Raw genomic sequence first — 25935 nt, forward strand, 5'->3', positions numbered from 1 at the left:
TATACCATCTATCCACTCCTCGGTGGCTCCACCCAGCATCTCTCAATAACCTGGAAATAAAGCGACGCCTAGATAAATAAATAATAAAGAAAACTACCGCTGCGGCTGTAAATACACAGGAATATTTGTACCGGATCGCAGCAAACTGACAGATGTAATCGCCTTTATTAGGCGTTTGCTTGGCAGGAAACGAGTGCTGTCCGACATCAACTGTCACCAGCATCATCTCGGATGCCCCAACTCGAGGGACCTGGATGTGAAAGCGGAGTAAAGGCCGTGTCTTGTGTTATTTAGACAGCCCTGCGATAAGAAAGGGGGGAATGGTTGCAGCAGCAGCAGCGGCAGCAGCGGGGGAGAAGCTAGCTAACTCCATCAGCCGGCAATTTCACCCGCTATTTTACTACTTTAAGGACACTGTGGAAAAAATGAGCGGACACTGAGGCGCATTTTAGGCTGTCTTCAGTTACGAATAATGGAACACAGGCGCCAAAACGAGAGGGAAATGATGTTATTAGCCAGTTAGCTAACGTTAGCCCAGCTAGCTGCTAGTTAACGTTAACTACAACAAATTAGTGGGCTGAGTTAGCCTAGCTAACTCAGCCCACTAATTTCCATAGGCAGGTACAGTAGTCGTTTTGTTGCTGACTAACGCTAGCGACTTTGGTATATTTAGTGAGTGGAAGGTTTTTTTCCCCCCTTGGTGACACACCTCTTGCATTCAGAGTTTACAATTCCCTGCTGTAAACGAGGCTAGCTAGCTAAGCAGCGGTGCCGATCAGCGCAGCACCCGTCTGCTGTGGTGTCGCTGCAGAAGTCGTAGCTTTCCTGCTGATTAACTCTCAAACGGTCGTCAAACATGGCTCAAGAAGCGTTTCCTTTGCATTATCTGGTTTGGAACAATCAGTACCTGGAGCTGGATCGAGAGCTACAGAAGAAAGAGGTAAGACGGGTGTCTTTGATTTTGTTTTTTGGAGCTGGTGATAGATGATGGGGTTTTTTTGGCATGTCGAACTGCATTGCGCTCATGCTGCTGCTGCTTGTGTGTTTGGTTTTGCAGCAGGATCTGGAGCGCTTGGATCCGAGAGGGCGCACCCCGCTGGAGCTTGCTGTGTGTCTGGGCCACCTGGAGTCAACCCGGGTGCTGCTCAGGCACTCTGCAGACCCTACACATTGCAACGCACAGGGCTGGACCAGTGAGTGCTCTGCTGCTTCTCTGTTTCCTACCATCAGGCTACCGAGGGAAAGAGAAACACCCTCTGTAAATAAATGCATGTTTCAGTCTTGCAGGAGGCAGTGAGCACGGGGGACCCTGAGCTTGTACAGCTGGTGCTTCAGTACAGAGACTTCAAGCGTGCCACTGAGAGACTGGCGGGCATTCCCGAGCTGCTCAGCAAACTAAGACAGGTAGATCCATCTGGTTGCACAAATGTAATCTCTTGGGTTTTACACCTGACCTGTTGAACTGAGACAACCCTCATCAATTCCTTGGTGCCTGGTTGAAGATTGATGGGGAAAAGTTTAAGTCTGATGTGTCAGTGTATGTTTTTAGCAGCTCTTGAGCTGTATTGAATCTGAAGGCACAAACGGAAGAAGACTTGAGAAGATCTAAGAGTGTCTTCTGTGTCTTCCAGGCACGAGACTTTTATGTGGAGATGAAGTGGGAGTTCACCAGTTGGGGTGAGTGTGGCTCATTAATGCATATCCACAGAGGTCAGTTTCAGCACCACAAGTAGCTGGACAGCTCCCACAACAGCAGCAAACAGATGTTGTTCAGCGGATTAAAATTAGAGTATCACTACCAACCAGATTATAGCATATATGATTCTCTTTGATAGTTAATAAATTCATGCAAAAATTGTCAGCTTTATTGTCAGCCAGCTTTTTATTCATTAGGTATTCAAATTGTTTCTAGTGCTACTTCACTGTAACTGCATCTCATCTTCTTCAACTTCCATCTCAGTGCCCTTGGTGTCAAAAGTGTGCCCCAGTGATGTCTACCGGGTGTGGAAGAGTGGCTCTTGCCTCCGTGTGGACACCACACTCCTGGGTTTTGAACACATGACTTGGCTGAAAGGACGACGCAGCTATATCTTCAAGGGTGGAGGTATGCGCTTTTTGCACCTTAGGCCACAATAGCATGCAAGCCTTTTAACTTAGAAACTAGCATAGATAGATTCTGAGCTGATGTAGGCCATCCCTGAAAGACTAAAAAGCAATTCTGTTCTTCTAGCTTTGTGATGGCTTTCATTCTGTCAGAATTATTGTCATTTTCCTCTTGCACCTGTATCTTGATTGAGTTTTGTATGCTCCCTGATTACACAGCCTAGCTGTTTGTGCTATCTGTCCGTCTCTTCTCAGATGATGGGGCAGTGGTCATGGAGGTGGACCATGAGAAGCAGGTCGTGTACACAGAGCCGCTTGTGTTGTCCCCTCGTGATGCACCTTCGCTCCTGGCAGCAATGCAGCCATCTCAAGAGAACACAGCCCAGAGACTCACATCGCCTATTGTCTCCACGCACCTCAACACTCGCAATATTGCATTTGAGCGGTAACATACTGTATACATATACGCAGAATTCTTCAATTATTTCTACACATCTCATTTGTCATGCTTCCGTGCATAAACTCCGAGTGCATCCTTGCAGTTAATCATGTAGAAATATATATTATATTAGCACAATGAGTAATTAATTTGTCATTGTGTGTTTAGGAACAAGTCTGGAATCTGGGGCTGGCGCTCTGAGAAGAGCGAGGTCGTCAGTGGGTATGAAGCTAAGGTAAGTGCGAGTGAGCCCTTTTAGTTTTAGATGTATTTAATTATTTATTTCAAACTGTGCTTTTGAATTTAGACAGGCAGACACTCATACTCCTGACTGTACACCCATGTTTTATGGTTATTAAAAATAAAAAAAAATGTTTTTGTAAAAGCAAACTAAAATGCTCACGGGTGCTTTTCCTTTGTACGTTGTTGTGTAAAGGTTTACAGCGCTACCAATGTGGAGCTGGTGACTCGTTCAAGGACAGAACATCTGTCAGACCAGGACAAGTCGAGAAGCAAAGGTAACAACGGATACACACAGATACACCTCATAACTGAGGTGTGTATCTTGAACAGATCATGGAGACTGAGAAATGTGATTTTTCACCAATTTATTGTAATAAAATGTTGATTGTATTAGAAAATTAGCTCTTCATGGATACTTTCCTTAAGTGGACTTATTATGCTTTTACTTGTTTCTGGTCATATATACACTGCTACAAGTGTGAATGTTCATGTTAAACGTGGTCAAGGTTTTAAATAATAAGTATGAGTAATCCCTCTGAGACTGAAACCGAAGCATCTAACTGCTCAGAATGCTCCATGTCAGATAGATCATCAGTCCATAGGCACAGTAAAAGATAAATAAGGACTATTTTGAACTATGGGTCTTGCAGAGCTGCTCTAATAAAGTGCTGGAATAAAAATATGGGGCTGGAAATTTACAGTCCACTTTAAACAGACCATACAGAGTAAATTTTAATGGATTTTTGTAGTACTTTTATAGTGATCTCTTTTTATTCCTTTTCGTCTTCCTACTCAGGCTCAAAGACTCCTCTGCAGTCTTTCCTGGGGATTGCTGAACAGCACACAGCTCACAATGGGGTAAGTCTCAGCAGCGCCCATGCATTAACATCTACACACACACACCACCTACACTGCTTTCAGCCTCCTTTAATGAACACTGTTACTTACTGCTCCCTTTCCATATTTCTCTTAGAGCAACGTGTCCCAGTGCGCCAGTCCTCACAACCCCACAGCCATTACAGCTGAGGAATACTTCAACCCGGAGTTCAACTTGAACGGCCGCGACATTGGACGTCCCATCGAGCTTACCAGCAAAGTTCAGAGGTAAGATACACAACGCAAATCCATGCACAGATGTTCATCACCACCCTTATTTCTCTTTTTGTTGTTCTGCCTCCATTCTAGGTTTAAAGCAACGCTGTGGTTGAGCGAGTCTCACCCTCTGTCCCTGGCCGAGCAAGTGACACCCATCATAGACCTCATGGCCATTTCGAACGCCCACTTTGCCAAGCTGCGTGACTTCATCACCCTCCGCCTGCCACCAGGCTTCCCTGTCAAGATAGGTGAGTGTGGTTAAAGATATATGTTGTTAGTGGCACTATTTGAGACTTTTTGAAAGTTTGCCAACTTGATATCATCTCACGGTAGTTATTTTGCAATAACAAGAGCAAGCACCTGTATAAATGAAAGAGGAGAGAGCAAAGACTTTAGTTTCTATGTTCACCAGGGTGTAAAAATCACATGTATCAAATCATCGGTCAAAACTGGTGTGCAATCCTAGCTTATATGAAGTATATAATTATATTAAATATATTGAAGATCCCAGAAATGCAATCACCTCTGAGCCTCCAATCACCTTTTGTGGGTTTGGAAGGAGTTTTATTTATATGTTTTTCTTTAAGTCCTTGTTGGCCACCACATCTCATGTCTGACTGAACTCTCCGTCTGCCTTTCAGAGATTCCTCTGTTTCATGTGTTGAATGCCAGAGTGACGTTCAGCAACCTGTGCGGCTGTGACGAGCCGGTCAGTTCTGTGACGGTTCACAAACCAGAGAGCCCCGGAGAAGCTGGTAACTACTGACCTAACATTTAGTGGTACCTGATACCTTTACGTGACTTTAAATTGACATGTAATCATTATCATTGTTATTATCATGTACCTTCTCATATCACAGGTCAGGCCACTCCTCCCTTCCACTGTGAGGTGGACCCCTCAGTGTTTGAGCCCCCTCCCGACTACACCACTCTCGGTCCGGGCCGCAGCGAGCCAATGAGGGATGAGGATGACAACCTGCTGCAGTTTGCCATTCAGCAGAGCCTGCTGGACGCTGGCACAGAGAGCGACCAGGTCAGAACAAATGCCCTTCTGGGTCACAGAACCTTGTTCTTCTTTTCCTTTCAAGACTTTTCTATTTTTTTTTTTAAATTTTCTCTCAGTTTATTAATTTGCCCTTCTCATGTGACGTTTTACAGCACCTTTTAAAAAACAAAGGGTCTTGGGTCATAATACTGTTACAGTGTTTTTATCATCTCAAATTCATTCCACTGTGAATTATTTAAAAGCTCAGCACAGTCTCTGTGTAGGTTGTCCTTAAATCTAAAGCCAGGTGTAACCCTTGTGTCTGGTTTTCAGGTGACCATCTGGGAGGCCCTCACCAACAGCCGTCCGGTGCCACAGTCTCCCCTGTACGAGGAAGACTCTCAGCTGGAGAGGTGAGCTTATCCTCAGGCTTTACCCATCTTATTTTCTTAAACTGTCCTTAATAATTACTTCAAACATTCTGAGATGGCACACAACACACCTAAGGACTATTTCCAGATTGTCGTGTTTGACAGAGAGGAGCATAAACCTGGCAGCTGAGTCACTCATCTATGCAACACATGTTAATGACTGGTCAGTGGACTGTTGGCTGGACATTCTGACTTTTTTTTGTTCTGCAAATGATGAGACTAAACGTCTGCTATCACAGTCAGTCTGTCTAAATCGTATGCAACACAGATCAGCTGCCAGGCCCAGCTTCAGTTCACGGACACTTTCACGCTGCTCACACTAGTTAAAGGTTTTACGCCTGAATGAAAGAGTCAGAAAACAGCCAGAGATATGAGGACATGCAGGTAGATATCCTCCATATGTTTTCTCTGGTATTAAACTTTAATACTTACACTTTCTAAGAAAGTGATAACACCTCTGCAACCAAATTTAACAGGCTCTTCTTTCTTGCCAGTGCTCCGCCTCTTCACTATGGAAACAAATGGCACTGATCATATACTTTTCACTCACTTTGTGAAATGTCTGGTTAAAAGGTTATGACCTCACAAACTCTCTTGTAGTTGTTACTGTAAAGAAAAATCAGACAGTTTTAACTTATCTACCTTGTTGTTATGTAGGGAAATCCCTGGCTTGTGAAGTGACTTAATTACACATTTCTAAATAGAGTTCAGTGATGAGCTTTTTCTTCCCACCTTCTCCTGAGAGCACCAGCTTAAATTTATCCTGTAATGAAGTGCAGCTTGAAAAGTCTCCTGTTAAGAGACCCGTCGTTATTTAACGGTACCCTCATTTCTCTCCTGTCTCAGGGCGATCCAGGAGTCTCTGTCCATCTCACTGGCCAGCAGAGAGGGAGAGGAGATGGCCGACCCCAGCCAGCCCTCTTCTGTCTCTCCGTTGGACCCCACCGCCAACTCCCCGCTCTCCTACAGCACAGGGACCGATCCGCGCTTATCCGCACACTACGGCGTGGCGACCAGCTTCGATGAGCAGCTGCGGATTGCCATGGAGCTGTCCTGCAGGGAGCAGGAGGAGATAGACAGGTGGGAGTGGAGATGAGATGGATCAGGAAATGAGTCATTTCTGAAATTGTGGGTTTATATGACCTATAATTGTTAGACAGAAGGAAGAAACCACAACAAACAAAAAAAACCCTCTCACACCTGCTAGAATTTGTAGAGCATACAAAGTATTAGTCATCTTTTTTATTTTTGTTTTAATTTACACAGAGAGTGCCGCCCTCTGCTCTTTCATCTCAAACTCATATTTTGGCAGCATGGTGTGACAAACAACTGCGACACTTTAGGTGTCAAAAATCTCCCAAAAATCAAATGATGCTGACAAATTATTCCCTGCTTAGGGAAGCAGTTGGATTCAGATGGATTCATGCATTCATCTAACCACCCTTTTTCATAACCACGTATCTAATTCAGGGTTACCCATCTGTCACTGGGCTAGAGGCGGGGGACACTGCAGACAAGTTTCCTTGCTCTCACGTGGCTGGAAACATTAAAAATGTTTTAAGCTTGAAAAATAAAATATGAAAAAAGGAGAGGAAGATGATGAGGGATAAAATACTGCTTGTCAACACCCCATTAATGCTACCCAGCGCTATCATAGCCAAATAGCAAAGTAGTTTATCTGATGTTATTATAACTATCTCAGCCTTCAGCTGTAGCGGTCTAATTATTTCTGGTGTTAATGGCAGCTCATAGTTCAGCTGCTGTTAAAGAGGCCCGATTGAACCTGCAAACTGTTAGCTGTACAGGCAGTTTAAAAGTGTCTTTATGAAGCACGAGGGCTTTCATCAGATGTTAAATGCCCAAAGTGAAAGGTTCAGTCCACTGAACGAGCAAAACGGTGGAGGGCTGTGGGGGGTCACTTCTCATTCTGCAGTCTTATGAACTTCTATGGACACAATTTTATAAAATAAAGCTGAAAATTGACCCAGGTTAGGACTCACGACCACTCAGACTCATGTATTGTTTTCAGGCGGTCACCCTCAGTCATCTCTGCTGAGTTAATGCACATTTAGCAGTGAGTTACTCTTCCATCCTCCTTTGTGTCAGATGGTAATGAGCTGCAAATTCGGTGTGAAGTCACGTTGCTTTTGGTGCCTTTCGTTTGGGGAGGTAACCTGATTAAATACGTTCACCTGTTCAACAAAAAATTCATTTTTATTAGTAAATTTCTTGATTTTCATTATTCAGCAAGAATTGTGCAGTTTTCTTAGATTGACAACTTTTTTTTTCAGCTATGGTCCTGTGAGAAACGGAGTACACCATGTGATTGAGAAGCTTATAGAAACACCTTTCAGTATAAATAACTTGACCTAATTATTTTCTACATCAGTCTCTCACGTCACGCTTTACGACATTGCTTCAGTTCATCGAGGTTTGCAGGGTTTCTCTTAATGTCCCACCACAGCATTTCAATCAGGTTGAGTCAGCCATTCTGTTGTGACAGATGGCCTCACATTTGACTCTAGAATACTTTGGTATACAGAGGAGTTCATAGTCCACTCAATGACTACAAGGTGCCCAGGCCCTGTGACTGCAAAACAAACCCAGATCATCACCCCTCGTCCGTCCAAAGGACATTGTTCCAACAGTCTTGTGCTTTGTTCAGATGCAGCTTTGCAAACCCAAGCTGTACTGCCATGTGCTTTTTAGAGAGAGGAGGCTTTCTTCTTTTAGTCCTTCCAAACAAGCCACATTTGTTCAATCTTTTGGTGTGTTGGTGTTGTTCCTGCATCATCAATACTAATGTTGCTCCAGGATCAGCATCGCAAATGGCCAGGGAGCATTCAGTCAGCATTAGCCAAGAAGTTAATGCTTTTAAAACACGAGTAACCTAAATTTGGCTAATGGCAAACCTAAGTTGATAATATGTTCTTGTGTACAAACTGATTAAAGAAAAGAGTTAAAATGTTTACTGTTTGTTGTGGAGGAAAATTTAATATAAACAAACCCCCCACTCCCACATTGCAAGGCTATGACATCACAACAATGTGCTTGATCCCTTTAAAGCCAAATCATATTTGTTAAGTGAGTTTTTGAGATTACATCACAAGTGTGATCTCCCTCCCCTAACCCCACCCCCTGAAAAACCCGAATAAATTGCAGGAGATATTTGTATGGAATAAATTGCAAAAAATATTATAAAATATGATACAAATTTAAACTCGTATATGCAAATTAATATTTCATGTTTTTTAAATTTCATCAGAAGATTCACCAAATACTCCATTGTTAAAAAAATCAAATACACCACTTTACATTTAACACTACTTTAACACTATCGGGCGATCGTGGCTCAAAGAGTTGGCAGTTTGTCTTGTAACCGGAAGGTTGCCAGTTCGAGCCCCGGCTTGGACAGTCTCGGTTGTTGTTGTGTCCTTGGGCAAGACACTTCGCCTACTGGTGATGGCCAGAGGGGCCGATGGTGCGATATGACAGCCTACTACTGTAGCTTGCCTCCACCAGTGTGTGAATGTGAGAGTGAATGATTAGTGGAATTGTACAGCGCTTTGAGGGCCCCGAAAAGCACTATATAAAATGCAGTCCATTATTATTATTATCAGATTACACTTATAACACGATCCGAACAGCCTTTCAGACGCCTTAAATCTGTGAAGAAAGTCATCTTAAAGTGATGATACTGTCAGTGTTCTGACAGATGAACTTCTTATTTTGCTACAGGAAGCGTAAGGAGGAGGAGGAGGAGCTGGAGAGGATCCTGCAGCTGTCACTCACCGAAAAGTAATGTAACACCGACAAGGGCAGGCGGAGGCAGGTCTACATTAGGGAACAATCATCTTATTTATTCTGTTTTATTTTTTAAATCCTGAGATGTTAACTTATTACAGATATTTTATTTGTATTTCTCACACGAAGGCTGCTACAACAGAGTGTAAAGGACCTGAATATAAAAAATGTGAAACAGGAAGAGACCGTTACTTTTAAAAAACAACAAAAAATAAACACTATAGTCAAGGAGTGAGACGAAAAGGGATAGTGTTTGGTTTTCTTTTTTATTGAATATTTTTCACAGTCTTGCTGTCTTTACTGAGTAATGAATGATCCTTAAACTTTAAACCTATAACATGATCCAAAATAAAGATAAAAAATAAAATAAAAAAGTGCAATCTCAATGGAATAACTTATAAAACTATAACATTTCAAAAGTTTATGTTGGCTTACTCCTGTGTGTGGAAAATTAAAAAAAAATAACAATGATCCTGGATTGTGTCTGTGGGTTTTTTTGTTTTTTGTTTTTATTAATAAAGAATAAGAAGAAACATCAGTTTTCTATATTTACAATTTAATTATACATTGATCCGAAATAAACAACAGTGCTTTAAGCTTTTATGTTTCTTTTCTTTCACATTTAAACATGAATAACAGGCAGAAGCTGAGACAAAAACCAAAGCTAATCCGCAAAACCTATTCATGTTACTTTGGCAGTTGATTGTTTTCACCTACGTGAGATTTTTGACATCAGAGTCATCACTTTTGTATTGTGAAAATAGTCATCAATCAATCAGTAAATCAAGAAAGCACTCAGCAGAGTTGGAATCATATTCAACCCCAGTGACAGCGTTTAAGCTCACTCTTACAAAACTTATTAAAAATACAAAAATGGAGTACAGTGATGCAACGTTGGCCATGTAAACAATCTTTCATCAAGAACATATTAAAGACGTTCACTGATAATCTTACAACTTTGCAATGTGAAAATCTTATCTAGAAATTGTCCAAGCTTTTTAAAAACATTCTCGGGCTCTCAAACATGTTTCATCCTCATGTTCAGACCCTCCTGCTTCTGGTATTATTACTTTAGCTGTGGCGGTGTCACTGATGGCCGCCCTCAGCCCAGTCTAAACATCCTCAAACATCCAGGGCATGACTTTTCATTCATTAACATCCAAGTTCCCGAGGGGGTTGATTACTTTGGTGAACCCTCAGCAGTGTTGGGAAGGTTACTTTTAAAATGTATTCCATTACAGAATACAGAATACATGCCCCAAAATGTATTCTGTAACGTATTCCGTTACGTTACTCAATGACAGTAACGTATTCTGAATACTTTGGAATACTTAATATATTATCATGCTTTTTACAACAACGTGAATGTACTATTGCTGTGTGATTTATTACTATTACTGAAGGTCCGCGACTCCGAACTGTAGTAAAGGGACCTCTGACTAATACGGCGGGGTCCCTGTCGGCTCGTAGCCGAAAAATAGCTTTACTTTGTTGTGTGGGTCAACTTTTCTTGCGACAGACAGAGAGAGGCGTTGAAAGACTGCTCCAACGGAACTTATTGTTTTCGGAGGAAAACACGAACACAGTGTACAGTCGAGTCTTAATAGCTTACTTACAGCTGGGCTCGTCAGGCTCTCTTCTTGGCTACAGTGGTTATTATTATATTTACATGCTTCCAGCTCCCGTTTTTGCTCGATGACAACTCGTACCTTTCCACTCCCCTTTTTCTCCCTCCTCGCGCTCACAGACCCATAACGTGTATGGCAGTCCATTCTCCCTGCAACACGGACTACACTGCCCATGATGCTACATTCTTTAGAGCTATGCTTGTAGCATTCTGCCTGTTAGCTTAGCACAACAACAACAACAACAACGAAAAGGCGCTCTCTCACCCAGGAAACACACAGTCGCAGAGAGAGAGAGAGCGTCGCCCTGTAACCATGGCAACCGTAACGCTGCCGCCTGGAACAACAGAACGTAGCTGTCAAACAAAACCCAAACAGTCCTGACCCGCGACAAAATGAAACAGGAAAGTACCGCAGTGTAATCCATTTATTTCAACAAAGTAACTGTATTCTGAATACCACCTTTTTAAACGGTAACTGTAACGGAATACAGTTACTCATATTTTGTATTTTAAATACGTAACGGCGGTACATGTATTCCGTTACTCCCCAACACTGACCCTCAGTGTAAAAGTTCCAATACGGATCCATCCACAGGTACAAAGATTTGAACAAACATTTAATCTTTTACAAAGTTTTTGGGACTGACTACGGGATGAAATGTTCACCTTTTTTATTGACACCCCTCAGCTGGATTGCAATGACGGATGCAGATATTAGTGGTCACTGAAATAAACACAGAAATCCTTTTGATCATCTAGCACCGTCCGCTCATTTGGTCACAATATTTAAGCAACGGTCCAAACTCTCCCATCTTGGAGAAAAATGTATAAATTTTGTTTAAGTAAAGCAGAATTTAGCCATTTTCACCGTGAACATTGTGATCTCTGAGCTGTAGGTAAAAGTTTAACGTTATACTTGTCAGGTTACACCAGTCCCTACTTCACGCTGTCGGTTTCTCGGTCGTCCACTGTGCCGTGTTAGATTGTTGTCTTTCCATTCAGTTTTGTTTCATAAGGGGAGACTTTCTCATCAGTCGAAACATAGATGTTTTCTCTCCGTTGTTTTAGGGCTCTCCTGAGCTCATCATCCAACTGAGCTGGTTTAGACAAAAGCATTCAAGTCATTTAGACTTGCTGTTACATTTGCCTTGATTTAACCTTCTGCCCGTTCGCTTGTTTGTTTTGTTTTTAAATCAACATTCACTCTGCTCACCTAGATTCAGGCTGGAGTCATTGGGATCATCAGGAATGACATATTCTCCCTCATCAGGCTTGTTTGGCAGAATCTCCTCTTTGGTCCGTGACCGCAGCATAGGGGGCACTTGTGCCTTTGGTAGTGGTTTAGGTGCACGTGGGGTTGTGTTGAGGCACTTGGGAGCTGGTGACGCCTCTATTGAACACAATCTGTGGTTAGGAGTTGCCCACTTCACTGTAACCATTTTTAAAGCAGTACTCTCACCGATCAAAGTGTCGTAGGGCTGAGATGGAATGAAAGGACAAAGCCGATACTCAGTTTTTTCAATGAAGTATTTTAGAACATCCTTCAGGGAGCTGACGGTCACCTACAGAGGACGTGTGAAAAAAAGCAAAAGATAGACTCGGTTAATGATGCTCCCCTTTGATTTATCAGAAGTATCTGTCATTCCTCTATTACAGACAGCAGATTTTATGACACTTCTACAGCTTATAAAATAATAATAAAACAACGATAATTACAGGTGGCCTGTTTAACACTGTAAAGCTTCACTGTTCTGCTGAGACTTGCAAACTGGCAATAATCTGAACTTTGTGCTCCACAGAAATGTACTACATTGCCAAAACCTGGACTTGAACGTAGGACCCTCAGATCTTCAGTCTTTATTAGCTCTGCAGTTTTATTGCTCTGTGCAATAAATCACATAATGATTCTCTGCAGCATTTATTAATCCTGTGTCCTTTCTGTAAGTGCATTTTGCTTTTATATATGATGTTTTTGGTCATCATTTGATCAACAACTGATAATGTCTCTGATTGGACCAAGTGGCATTAGTTGACTGTTTTGGTCAGGTGACGGGTCACAGTGCTCTCTCTTATTCTCCATGTGTAGTACGTTGCCGAAATAGCTCAGTTGGGAGAGCGTCATGCTGAAGATCTGAAGGCCCCTGGTTCAATCCCAGGTTTCGGCATTATACATTTAATCAGATAAAGGCCTAATAAAACCATGAAACTGAACCACAACCTCTGCCTTTTAAATCTGACCTGTATCTAAAATGGTTCAATGTTTAAAAAAAAAAGCCTGAGAGGGCAGATGGTCAGTCTGGTGCTCTCCCACATGACTACCAAATTCAAGCCATTTACTCAGTTAAAATTACTTGGCACAGAAAGTAAGGAAATTTGTGTTTGATCAATAATTTCTTTATTGGAACAATAGTTCTTGGCAATTAATCTTATGCTGTTGAAAAGTCTGTTTATTTCGCCTTATTTAACCAGTAAATGGTTTAGTAAGAGAAATGCATTTGTACATACAGGGAGTGCAGAATTATTAGGCAAATGAGTATTTTGTCCACATCATCCTCTTCATGCTTGTTGTCTTACTCCAAGCTGTATAGGCTCGAAAGCCTACTACCAATTAAGCATATTAGGTGATGTGCATCTCTGTAATGAGAAGGGGTGTGGTCTAATGACATCAACACCCTATATCAGGTGTGCATAATTATTAGGCAACGTCCTTTCCTTTGGCAAAATGGGTCAAAAGAAGGACTTGACGGGCTCAGAAAAGTCAAAAATAGTGAGATATCTTGCAGAGGGATGCAGCAGTCTCAAAATTGCAAAGCTTCTGAAGCATGATCATCGAACAATCAAGCGTTTCATTCAAAATAGTCAACAGGGTCGCAAGAAGCGTGTGGAAAAACCAAGGCACAAAATAACTGCCCATGAACTGAGAAAAGTCAAGCGTGCAGCTGCCAAGATGCCACTTGCCACCAGTTTGGCCATATTTCAGAGCTGCAACATCACTGGAGTGCCCAAAAGCACAAGGTGTGCAATACTCAGAGACATGGCCAAGGTAAGAAAGGCTGAAAGACGACCACCACTGAACAAGACACACAAGCTGAAACGTCAAGACTGGGCCAAGAAATATCTCAAGACTGATTTTCTAAGGTTTTATGGACTGATGAAATGAGAGTGAGTCTTGATGGGCCAGATGGATGGGCCCGTGGCTGGATTGGTAAAGGGCAGAGAGCTCCAGTCCGACTCAGACGCCAGCAAGGTGGAGGTGGAGTACTGGTTTGGGCTGGTATCATCAAAGATGAGCTTGTGGGGCCTTTTCGGGTTGAGGATGGAGTCAAGCTCAACTCCCAGTCCTACTGCCAGTTTCTGGAAGACACCTTCTTCAAGCAGTGGTACAGGAAGAAGTCTGCATCCTTCAAGAAAAACATGATTTTCATGCAGGACAATGCTCCATCACACGCGTCCAAGTACTCCACAGCGTGGCTGGCAAGAAAGGGTATAAAAGAAGAAAAACTAATGACATGGCCTCCTTGTTCACCTGATCTGAACCCCATTGAGAACCTGTGGTCCATCATCAAATGTGAGATTTACAAGGAGGGAAAACAGTACACCTCTCTGAACAGTGTCTGGGAGGCTGTGGTTGCTGCTGAACAGATCAAAACACTGACAGAATCCATGGATGGCAGGCTTTTGAGTGTCCTTGCAAAGAAAGGTGGCTATATTGGTCGCTGATTTGTTTTTGTTTTGTTTTTGAATGTCAGAAATGTATATTTGTGAATGTGGAGATGTTATATTGGTTTCACTGGTAAAAATAAATAATTGAAATGGGTATATATTTGTTTTTTGTTAAGTTGCCTAATAATTATGCACAGTAATAGTCACCTGCACACACAGATATCCCCCTAAAATAGCTAAAACTAAAAACAAACTAAAAACTACTTCCAAAAACATTCAGCTTTGATATTAATGAGTTTTTTGGGTTCATTGAGAACATGGTTGTTGTTCAATAATAACATTATTCCTCAAAAATACAACTTGCCTAATAATTCTGCACTCCCTGTATGTACACTCCTGCCTTTCCTTCTCTCCTGCACCCTCCTGATATGCCTTCCCTTTTTCTTCTTCCTCTGTCTTTGTGCTAACAGTTGTACAGTTTCCACTGGCACTCTGTTGGTCAGCAGCACCTGGGTGATGTCAGTTACTGAATCACTTGCCTTTTTTGGTGCAAGTCATGGATGCTTGGTGATACTCCAGTGCGCTCCAAAAGTTGATTCTGTTCATATGAACGTAACGTTTTGTGGGAGAATCGTTTCGTCACTCATCCAAGTGACTTCTTCAGTCTCAGCTGACTGCAGGTTTCCCCAATCTTATAAACATTACATTGCATAATGACTGAAACCAGCCAGAAAGAGTGACACAAACAGAGTAACGCTGTTAAGTGCCAGGAGGATTGCCAGGACTTATACATCAGGGAAACCAAACAACCTCTGGCGAAGCAGATGGCACAACACAGAAAAGCTACCTCATCAGGCCAGGACTCCACAGTCTATTTACTCCTACAGGCCAGTGGACACTCTGTCAAAGATGAGGATGTACACATCCTGGAGAGGGAGGAACGCTGGTTTGAGCGCAGAGTCAATGAGGGCATTTACGTGAAAAGGGAAAGACCATCTCTGAATCGAGGAGGGGGCCTAAGGGTACATCTTTTGCCATCTTACAATGCTGTGATTGCAGAAATTCCCCAACTCTCTGTGAATGGTACTCATGGCCATTGATCACTGGGCTTTGATCAATGGTTGTTGATCAATGGTCATGAGAATTTGCATAATTAAGATTAAGGAACTGACCTCCCAGCCCATTGTTCTTTCACTGGGCTGGTTTCCGTCATTATGCAAATGTACTGGTTATAAGATTGGGGAAACCTGCAGTCAGCTGAGACTGAAGAAGTCACTTGGATGAGTGACGAAACATTTCTCCCACAAAACGCTACGTCCAGATGAACAGAATCAACTTTTGGAGATTTACTTACCTGGATGATTGAGCATGCATCAAAATGACACTCCAGTGCCGAAATAGCTCAGTTGGGAGAGTGTCAGACTGAAGATCTGAAGGTCCCTTGTTCAATCCCGGGTTTCGGCAATGTGGTGCATTTATTTGGAGTCCTAATTAAAGTCAGATAACCCTTTCTATTTGCACTCAGTCAAAACACCAACAGCACAGGTATGGCAGAGCAGTTTACTGACATTAACCAGCTTCTTGTTCCTGAAACAGGGAAACGAATCATCTCTTAGCTGTTGGAAAGTGAGGTCACTGCAAAGTGTTTGGTGATTTTAAGCGACTGAAGTAAGCTTTTTCAGGGTAGAAGTAGGATTTTCAGTCTGTAGGTGCGTCTGAGTTTGGTTAAAGTAAGGGGACGTCCTACCCTTTCACTGCCGAAATAGATCAGTTGGGAGAGCGTCAGACTGAAGATCTGAAGGTCCCTGGTTCAATCCTGGGTTTTGGCATTGAGCTTTGATCAACTGATTAATCAATCTTTAAAAAAGGTGAACTACAGTATTTTTCTGCAACACCAACCCTCTGCATGTCCTCCTTCTCTACATCCATGAATCTGAACAGAATTGTGTATGTGGGTTGCCCCAGTAAAAAAATCTGGTTTCATCTGAAGTTAATCCCATTTTAATTGTTTTTCCTGTGAGTTTCTAGGCATGGATCATGACTTAAAACTAGCCTGAGGTTTGTTCAAGTGAGGCGAACACACAGCTCCTTCTGCTGAACACGTTTGTTGCCGAAATAGCTCAGCTGGGAGAGCGTCAGACTGAAGATCTGAAGGTCCCTGGTTTTGGCATTGTGCTTTGATTATGTGTTAATGCCATCAGGTAAATGTCTCCAAACAACTTACTAAAGTATTGATCCAAAACCAGTATCGTTAACGACACGATTGATCTGTCCACCTCTAATTTCACTCACTACATGCTCATGATTCTTCTTTGAATCACTTGTGCTCCTGTGGCTTTGAAGGAACGTTATGTGTAAATGTGTCCTATAGCCAGTGTTGGGAAGGTTACTTTTAAAATGTATTCCATTACAGAATACAGAATACATGCCCCAAAATGTATTCTGTAACGTATTCCGTTACGTTACACAATGACAGTAACGTATTCTGAATACTTTGGAATACTTAATATATTATCATGCTTTTTACAATAATAATAATAATAATAATAATAAATTTTATTTATGAGCGCCTTTCAAGTCACCCAAGGACACTTTACAATGGGATAAAACAACAACAACGTGAATGTACTATTGCTGTGTGATTTATTACTATTACTGAAGGTCCGCGACTCCGAACTGTAGTAAAGGGACCTCTGACTAATACGGCGGGGTCCCTGTCGGCTCGTAGCCGAAAAATAGCTTTACTTTGTTGTGTGGGTCAACTTTTCTTGCGAGAGACAGAGAGAGGCGTTGAAAGACTGCTGCAACGGAACTTATTGTTTTCGGAGGAAAACACGAACACAGTGTACAGTCGAGTCTTAATAGCTTACTTACAGCTGGGCTCGTCAGGCTCTCTTCTTGGCTACAGTGGTTATTATTATATTTACATGCTTCCAGCTCCCGTTTTTGCTCGATGACAACTCGTACCTTTCCACTCCCCTTTTTCTCCCTCCTCGCGCTCACAGACCCATAACGTGTATGGCAGTCCATTCTCCCTGCAACACGGACTACACTGCCCATGATGCTACATTCTTTAGAGCTATGCTTGTAGCATTCTGCCTGTTAGCTTAGCACAACAACAACAACAACGAAAAGGCGCTCTCTCACCCAGGAAACACACAGTCGCAGAGAGAGAGAGAGCGTCGCCCTGTAACCATGGCAACCGTAACGCTGCCGCCTGGAACAACAGAACGTAGCTGTCAAACAAAACCCAAACAGTCCTGACCCGCGACAAAATGAAACAGGAAAGTACCGCAGTGTAATCCATTTATTTCAACAAAGTAACTGTATTCTGAATACCACCTTTTTAAACGGTAACTGTAACGGAATACAGTTACTCATATTTTGTATTTTAAATACGTAACGGCGGTACATGTATTCCGTTACTCCCCAACACTGCCTATAGCTGAAATATATTCTGATTGGTGAGAAGCTGTGAAAGCCTGTAAGGACTTACTGGTGTCTCCAGTTCAATGACAAATCCGGCATTTATTTGGGTCACTCTGTAATTCTTCATTACAGGCCCACTGAAACAGAAGAAACGTTGTGATGATTATATTACAGTTAAATTCTTCACAGTGTGTTTTTGCTCAATGGGCTTTCACTGAGCAAAGTTCATATTACCTTCCACTTTCTGTCTGTCCCACTCAATACTGTTTTTATCGTCAGTTAGTTCCCGGTGAACACTTCATTCTCTGTGTCCATATGTCAGACTTACCAGTAATAATAATAATAAGGTGAATAAATTGTTTGTTGGCACCTTTCAAACCACTCAAACTCACGTCACATTACGAAATTAGCAGGAACAATATTAAAATAGTTCTAAAACTCAGTAATATATATTATTGTAAGAGATATAAAACAAGACATTTATAGCTGATGTGCTGATGAAATCAGTCAGTACAGGAGAAAATTTATAATACAAAAAGATTAATGGTTAAAATTCAATAGTCATTTATGTGCAGTTATTCTGCATTCAGTGGTGTATATCAGTGGTTTGAATAGATTAGCAGACCTGGATGACACTTGTCTGAGGGTCAAGGCGTAGTTGTTGGGCATGGTGGACGGGCGAAGGATGATGCTTCCACACTCTGGGTTTTCCTCTAGCATCTTCTCAGCCTCCTTTCGAGTCACATCAAAGAAACACCTACAGGATTCAAAGGAAAAACAAGGAGGCACACTTTTATTTATTGTATTTTAACTGTTTTGAAGCACTTTTTAAAGTCTATCTGAGAATTTTCTGAACCTTCAAATTATCAGTGTTTACACAAACAGCAGACAGTGCTTACTCAGCAATCTCAGAGCTCAGTTTGTCTTTGGATGGCAGGCCTGAGAGGAAACCTGGTCGAGGTGGGAGCGGTGGACGTGACGATGGGGATTTTCTTTTTATTTCCTGAGCGAGAACCTCCTTCAGCTGTAACACCTGGCCAGGCATCAGCTGCAGCTTACTGGGAAGCTCCTTCTGCAAGGAAACACGAGCTCGACCTCAGTACCATTCAGATCATCTGTAACATGTTCAAAAATATATCCTGATATATTTTAAAAATATATAAACATTTATTCACTGGCCACTTTATCTGGCACCTTGCTCATTTACACCAATATCTAATCAGCCAATCAAATGGCAGCAACTCAGCACATTTTAGGCATGTGGACACAGTCAAGATAACCTGCTGAAGTTCAAACTGAGAAGGAAAAAAGGGGATTTAAGTGACTCGGACTTTGCTGTTGGTGCTGAATGGGCACGTCTGATTATTTCAGAAACTGCTGATCTTTTGGGATTTTCCCATATAGCTGACGGCTCATTACAACTAAGGCAGAAGAGCATCTTTGAATGCACAACACATCCAATCACAAAAGACAACACCAGGCGTTCAGCTACAAACAAGAAACTGAGGGTCATCATCACTGAACAGAAAAATGTTGCCTGGGTCTCGATTTCTGCTGTGCAGTAATGATGCGAAGGACTTCAAACTTTATTTGTACCAAGTGAACATTATTTAAATACCACTGTCTACATCACTGTGTGTGTGTAATATCCTGTATAAATGGAAATAATTGTGCTGAATCAATTAGATCGGTGTGTGTTTGCTCACCTTGACCACAGTCAGGATGAAACCCCTCCACACCTCTCCCATGTCTGCACTGTCCATCTACACACACACACACACACACACACACACACACACACACACACACACAGTTGATAAAAAGCTGGAGCGATGTATAGTATTGATCCATCCAGTGATTAATTATAAGATTAGATATTTGATGTAACTGGATCATTTGAAGTGAGTTTTATCACAACAGACCTTAAGTTGCACCTTCTCTGTGCTGAGGCTGAGAGTGAACACAGTGGGTTCCTTCTTCTGATATGGAGAGTCTGACTCCATCGACTTCAGCTGGTCCAGGTCCAACTTCTCTGTATACTGAGAAAAAATTCAGGTCAGTGCTCCCAGCACTTCCTTATTGCCCCTCAAAGCTACTTCCTAATTCTTGGAATTAAACACTCCACATATTTTCAAAAGATGATTCAGGTAATTAGTCAAGTGCACAATGTGAACAAACATAGGTGTCTGCTTACGGTATCCTGTGTATCATCCTTGTACAGAAACAGCGAACACCCACGGAGCTCTCCATAGTATTTCTTGAAATCCTGAAAGTCATTTGATGAACATATCAGGCATCACACTTAAACTACTTACACTTGACCTGTTTCAGTTTTTCAGCTACGCAGTCATGTGGAAAACTATGCACACTTCCTGATTCGGTATCGAGTTGCTATCTGGACTTTGACTGAGCTACTGCAACACCTTGATTATTTTCTCTCTTCAGCCATTTTTTAGTAGATTTGGTGCTCTCCATTGTATAGTTGCATGACCCACTTTTGCCATGTTTTAGCTGTCAGACAGATGGCCTCACATTTGTATATTTAGTATACAGAGAGATTCACAGTCAACTCAGTATCTGCAAAGTTCACAGGGCCTGTGAACTTTGCAGATACCTGTACCACCATGTTTGCAATCGGTATGAGGTGTTTGTGCTGATATGTTGTGTTTGTTTTTTCCAAACGTGTTGCTGTACATTATCTCCAAACATTTCTACTTTGGTCTCATCTGTCCAAAGGACGATGTTTCAGAAGTCTTGTGGTTTGTTCAGATGCAACCTTGCGGATCAAAGCTATGCTGCCATGTTTGCTTTAGTGAGAACAGAGGCTTTCTGCTGGCAACCCTTCCAAAAATGCACTACTTGTTCAGTCTTTTTCTAACTGTTCTGGTGTAAACTTTAACATTTAACACGCTAACTGAGGCCTGTAGAGTCTGAAATGTAGCTCTTGGTTGTTGTTGAAATTTTTCTGATCTTGATGAGACATCGACCCTGGGTAGATTGTCTTAAAACACACCAGAATGGTCCAGACTAGCAAACTGCTAAAACTCTTGCTGATGATCAGTTCATCAAGTACATTTGATTAACAGCCCATGGCTGCCTCTTACCCTCTTAACTCCTGTGGAAACAATAAGGATGTAGCTTTTTGAAAAATGCTCTTTGTCACATGATTGTATTTACACTTATCTAAAGGCTGTAAGATAATTTACAGATGAGGTATTTACATACAGACCTCTATGTCTTGTATATTTATTGTTGGATTACCATTATAAAATATGATGCACCGTCAGAGCCGAGCTACTCACCCACCGGTGATAAAAGGTGGTTAAATTTAGTCCCCTCTCCACAGTAAGGCAGTAACAGTTTACGTCAGATTGAAACAACTACAGTCAGCAGAGATTACATTTGAATAATAATGTCAAAAATTGCTTCTCTACATTTTTCATGCCATTAAAATATTTTACAGTTATAAAACCTATTTGATAACCAATAAAACAAACTCATAAAAATGTGTCCTACATAATTCATGTGTACCACAGCACTGTGTGTCAGCTGAAAGTCATGACTGCATGAAGAGTACAGACATAAAACATTTTTATGTTTTTTGATGTTGAGTAACACAAAATTGGCTTTGTCTCCACTTTTTAAAGTAGTCCAAGAGTAATCAGATTATGCTTGTGCTCAGTAACCAACATTACAGTGCAGTGCAGTAAGACCCAGCTCTCTGAACCACAGCATTAAAATACTGTCAGTCAGTATAAGTGATTTAGTAATAGGCAGACAAAGCTAATTCTCCATTATGAGTCCTTACTTTTGATAGACTTTTGCAGCTTTTGTTTGGTTTTACTCTTAATTATTTACATTTCCTCCTGTTTATTCCCCACATTCGTTCTTACCTTGTCTTTACTGTGTTTCTTCAGCAGGTGTCCGGAGTAGTAGAGAGGCAGGGCTGTGATCGTCTCCCTCCTCTTGTGGACAACTCTGGGGGGCACTGACATTGTCCAGTAGTCTCTCAAGTCAACGTCTTCTTCTGCCCTGGTTTGGCTCAGCTTTGGCTCAGCTTATGTCTTACAGTGCAGTCACTAGTCAAGGGCGAACTGCTGAGTCCTGGAAAAGCTTTGTTCTGATTTTGTTTCCTTATGAGGCTCTGATAACGGGTATGAATTGAGACTAGGCGTCCAGAATATGAGAGTTTTGATCACGAGGCCATAAATATACAAAGATAAGCCTTTCTTTCCCCCACCTTCAGCCTCAGCACTGTCCTCTCCCTCAGAATGAGGAAATGTTAGTAAATATATAAAGAAGGAAGTAGCTGGTGTTATAAGAACTCTCATACTAACGTGTGCTTTTGTACTTTGGACCTGAGCATATCCCTAAAAAGCTTTACACCACAATAAATTATACACACACACACACGTTCACATCAGATCAAAGATTATTTCAGCTAACTACACTTATTTCTTGGAGATTCACACATACACACGCATGCACAAGCTCTTAATATTGCAAGTCAGCGTAATATTTAGATTGAACACACGATTAAAGAAGATAAGCAACACTTGTTTAAAAACATTCAGCAGGATTTGTCGTGTGAGAGCTGGCACGGCGCCATGTACTAAGACAGATTTATCACAAAGTTGAAAATACACAATACACAGAATACATACATGAATGGTTTAAACTTGACTATAAGATGGTGTCAATATATTTTAAGGTGTAAAGGACGAGGGCAAAATTAGACTGAAAACTTAAAAAAAAACAAAACCTGCATCACTACTTAAAATTCAGTGATGCTAGCTAGATAAATAAATAGTTCTGATATTGTGTAGCAGATAACAGAAATAACAGTGTTAGCTATACATTTATATAGATTATTAGTTATAGCTGGAGTGACATCATCGTATTATCCTCAGCAGTAGTAAGGTAGCAGTTACCACTAAACGGCCTGTATTAATGAGTTCAGTAGAAGTGTGTCTACGGTGCTTGTTACAGTTTATGAACAGTTACATAAAGGTTACACGTAACACTCTCAGGTGCAGCTAATAACACCAGCAGAAGGCTCTTACTTCAGATTGTCTGGGATTTTGGGAGGTAACAAAAGCATCATTGTTTTCCAAGTGCATTCAATCTGTGGTGAACTGATGCCAAGCAGCATATTAACCTTTTACCCTGACATTTACCAGTATGATAGCAGGCAGTGACATTGGCGGCCATTAAAACCTTTGAGCAGTTGTTCAGCTAAAATGTGTTTTAGAGGAATTACTTGCACGTGTCTGTCTGCATGACACTTCCTGCATTTTTGCTTTAGAGTTGTTAGCCACACTGCCAGGAATGTTTAAATAGGGCTTTTTGATAAATTTGGTAATTGCAAAGAAAAAAAGGTATTTAAAAAAACCCCAATATATGACCTGAGCCAAGATGAGCAGGTAAAACTGACAAATTCATTAATAAAGCTCAACCATTAAAAGTCAAGGATGTTAGATAGAACTAGAAAAATTTGCATTTCCTGCGAAAATGCAGTGTGGATGCTTTAAAGCTGAAGCTGTCTGCAAAAACTAGCTGAAAAGGCTGAAAAGTTGCAGAAATTGTAAAAACTTTGCAGAAGCAAAGGAACTTTGCTAAAATGGAATAACTCAGCAGAACTGCAATATCTTAGAGGAAACATAATACTTGGCAGAAATGCAATAGCATAGCAGAACTTAGCAGAAATATTGTAACTTACCAGAAACATGATAACTTCTCAAAAATACAAGAATTTAGGAGAAATAGTATAAGATAACAGAAAGAATATATTTAGCCAAAAATACTTAAACATTACAGAAACACTATGATTTAGAAAAATAGTACAACATAGCAGAAATACTTTGATTTACCAGAGACACTGTGATGAACTATGAATATTGTAATTTTAAATTAATACTATGTTTTAGCACAAATACTCTGGTTTAGCACAAATAGTATAACATAGCAGAAATACAATTATATAGCAGAAATGCTATATTTAGAAAGAAAAATATAATATAGTAGAAATACTTTGATTTAGCTTAAATACTACAATATAGCATAATAACAATGATTTAGAACAAATACTATGATTGAGCAGAATAGCAATAACTGAAGTAGAAATATTGGAAAAGTAAAATGGCAAGATGAAAAAAAAAACAACATGGTTAAGTTCCCTCAAAACTAATTGTTGTTCACCTGTGAAAAAAAAATAAAGAAATAAAAATAAATTAAAAAACAAGAAGGAACAGCCAACAGATACACATAAAATCAAATATGTATACACAAATGCACAGAGAGAGAGACACACAGAGGGTCTATGCCAGTCAACCAGTCTGAATATATTATATGTTTTTCCAACAATGAGATGCTGCCCTAAAGTGGGTCTCTCTCTCTCTCTCTCTCTCTCTGTTACACACACACACACACACACACACACACACACACACACACACACACACACACACACACACACACACACACACACAGGGTGAGAGAAGTAAGTTTCTAGCTCAGTCAAGCAGCTTGGGAGCTGCTGAATTTGAATCCACCAATCAGAGAGCCTGTGCACTTTTTCCCACCAAAACAGGTGCACGCAGCACAGAGAGACACAGGATCATTGCAGTCTATTTCTCATAGTGACAACTCCCCTCAAACAGATGACCATAATTTCCTAACCGTAGGGGCTAGAATGGTCATTCTTACACCGTTTTGTTCAGAAGAGATGGGGGAATCTTCCAGTGTTGACAATTTATCATTAAAATATGAATTTTTAGAGATATATGACATGGATGACTTGTTGACTTAGAAGCCACGAATTCCCCAATATGCAAATTTGAATGCCTCAGCCCACATATATGATTGGCTGGCTGGGAAGCCGTGCAGGCCCTGATTTGAAAATTTGAATGTCTCAGTCCTCACAGAGGATTGGCTGCCTGGGGACCTGGCAGAAATATATAGAAATAGTATGATTAAGCATAAATACTACATTTAGTAGAAATACTATGTTTTAGCACAAATACTATAAAAAGAAGAAATACTATAATTTAGCAGAAATACTATATTAAGCACAAATCCTATAAAAAGCAGAAATACTATATTAAGCAATATAAATATCCTATAAAAATCCTATAAAAAGCAAAAATACTGTACTATGATTTGGTAGAAAAACTATAATTAATCAGAAATACTATATTTGGCACAAATCTTATAAAATAGCAGAAATAGTATGATTTAGCACAATAGTAATAACTTAAACAGAAAAATTGGAAAAGCAAAATGGACAGCTGAAAAAATGCTGAACATGCTGAGGGTCCCTCAAATATACTTGTTAAATGAAAAAAATCAGCAAAAAAAAATATAACAGCCACACAATCACAAATATGTACACATAAGGAAACACACATGCACAGAGAGAGACACACACAAGATCCAATTCAGTCAACCAGTCTAAATATATTGAATTTGAATCTTACAATGAGATCATCCCATAAAAAGGCTTTCTCTCTCTCTCTCTCTCTCTCTCTCTCTCTCTCTCTCTCTGTCACACACACACAGGGAGAGAGAAGTAAGTTTCTAGGTCAAAGCCTGGGAGCTGCTGAATTTGAATCCACCAATCAGAGAGGCTGTGTACTTTTTCCCGCCAAAACAGGTGCACGCAGCACAGAGAGACACAGGATTTTTGCAGTCTATTTCTCATAATGACGACTCCCCTCAAACAAATGACCATAATTTCCTAACCGTAGGGGCTAGAATGGTCATTCTTACACCGTTTTGTTCAGAAGAGATGGGGGAATCTTCCAGTGTTGACAATTTATCATTAAAATATGAATTATTAAAGATATTTGACTTCTAATGCACCATAACTGAGTAGAGGCGAAGCAAAAACTGCCTTGACCTGCCCTCAAACAACGCTTTGTAACTCTAAATCTATTTGGAGTATCGATATCATTCTTTCACCGTAAGAGACAGCAGGCTTTGGTGAACAGTCATGGAAATTTTCAGGTCTCTGTGGAAATCCATCAAAAAGATATGACGAGAGAAAAAAGTGGTTCATTTCCAGAGTTTGAAATCTGAAGAAATCTGAGCGAAGGACGAATTTCCTACCCTCAAACAA

At 40.9% G+C, this 25935-nt stretch overlaps 2 protein-coding genes and 1 non-coding gene across 3 annotated transcripts; 2 read left to right on the forward strand and 1 right to left on the reverse strand.

Annotated features, from left to right (window-relative positions):
* The first annotated feature begins 10 nt into the window (after positions 1-10).
* Positions 11-9571, forward strand: ankrd13d (ankyrin repeat domain 13 family, member D). Its single transcript, XM_084947992.1, has 16 exons — positions 11-940; positions 1058-1193; positions 1280-1404; positions 1632-1677; positions 1961-2104; positions 2359-2548; positions 2711-2777; positions 2979-3060; positions 3582-3643; positions 3759-3889; positions 3971-4128; positions 4522-4635; positions 4741-4913; positions 5199-5278; positions 6143-6376; positions 9035-9571. The coding sequence occupies exons 1-16, from the start codon at positions 857-859 to the stop codon at positions 9096-9098; spliced, it is 1890 nt and encodes a 629-aa protein (XP_084804118.1). The 5' UTR covers positions 11-856; the 3' UTR covers positions 9099-9571.
* LOC146392461 (signal-transducing adaptor protein 1-like) lies at positions 9375-21853 on the reverse strand. Its single transcript, XM_084948057.1, has 10 exons — positions 21713-21853; positions 20014-20085; positions 19742-19858; positions 19526-19582; positions 18719-18891; positions 18445-18576; positions 17887-17956; positions 12187-12289; positions 11941-12117; positions 9375-11824 (listed from the first exon to the last, which is right to left on the reverse strand). The coding sequence occupies exons 1-10, from the start codon at positions 21812-21814 to the stop codon at positions 11706-11708; spliced, it is 1122 nt and encodes a 373-aa protein (XP_084804183.1). The 5' UTR covers positions 21815-21853; the 3' UTR covers positions 9375-11705.
* Positions 15782-15854, forward strand: trnaf-gaa (transfer RNA phenylalanine (anticodon GAA)). The gene has a single exon. It is a non-coding gene; the product is annotated as a tRNA-Phe (tRNA).
* Positions 21854-25935: the final 4082 nt, after the last annotated feature.

This window comes from Perissodus microlepis, chromosome 2 (assembly GCF_051167445.1).
Source record: "Perissodus microlepis isolate ML-2025 ecotype Zambia chromosome 2, ASM5116744v1, whole genome shotgun sequence".
Lineage (NCBI taxonomy): Eukaryota > Metazoa > Chordata > Actinopteri > Cichliformes > Cichlidae > Perissodus > Perissodus microlepis.

Coding starts and splice junctions, on each gene's coding strand:
- ankrd13d (XM_084947992.1), top strand. CDS start 857: ATGGCTCAAGAAGCGTTTCCTTTGCATTATCTGGTTTGGAACAATCAG. Junction 2,778..2,978: donor TCAGTGGGTATGAAGCTAAG/GTAAGTGCGAGT, acceptor TGTTGTGTAAAG/GTTTACAGCGCTACCAATGT. Junction 6,377..9,034: donor GAGCAGGAGGAGATAGACAG/GTGGGAGTGGAG, acceptor ATTTTGCTACAG/GAAGCGTAAGGAGGAGGAGG.
- LOC146392461 (XM_084948057.1), bottom strand. CDS start 21,814: ATGTCAGTGCCCCCCAGAGTTGTCCACAAGAGGAGGGAGACGATCACA. Junction 18,577..18,718: donor CTGAGCTCTGAGATTGCTGA/GTAAGCACTGTC, acceptor TGAATCCTGTAG/GTGTTTCTTTGATGTGACTC. Junction 17,957..18,444: donor CTCAGACAAGTGTCATCCAG/GTCTGCTAATCT, acceptor CTTCTGTTTCAG/TGGGCCTGTAATGAAGAATT.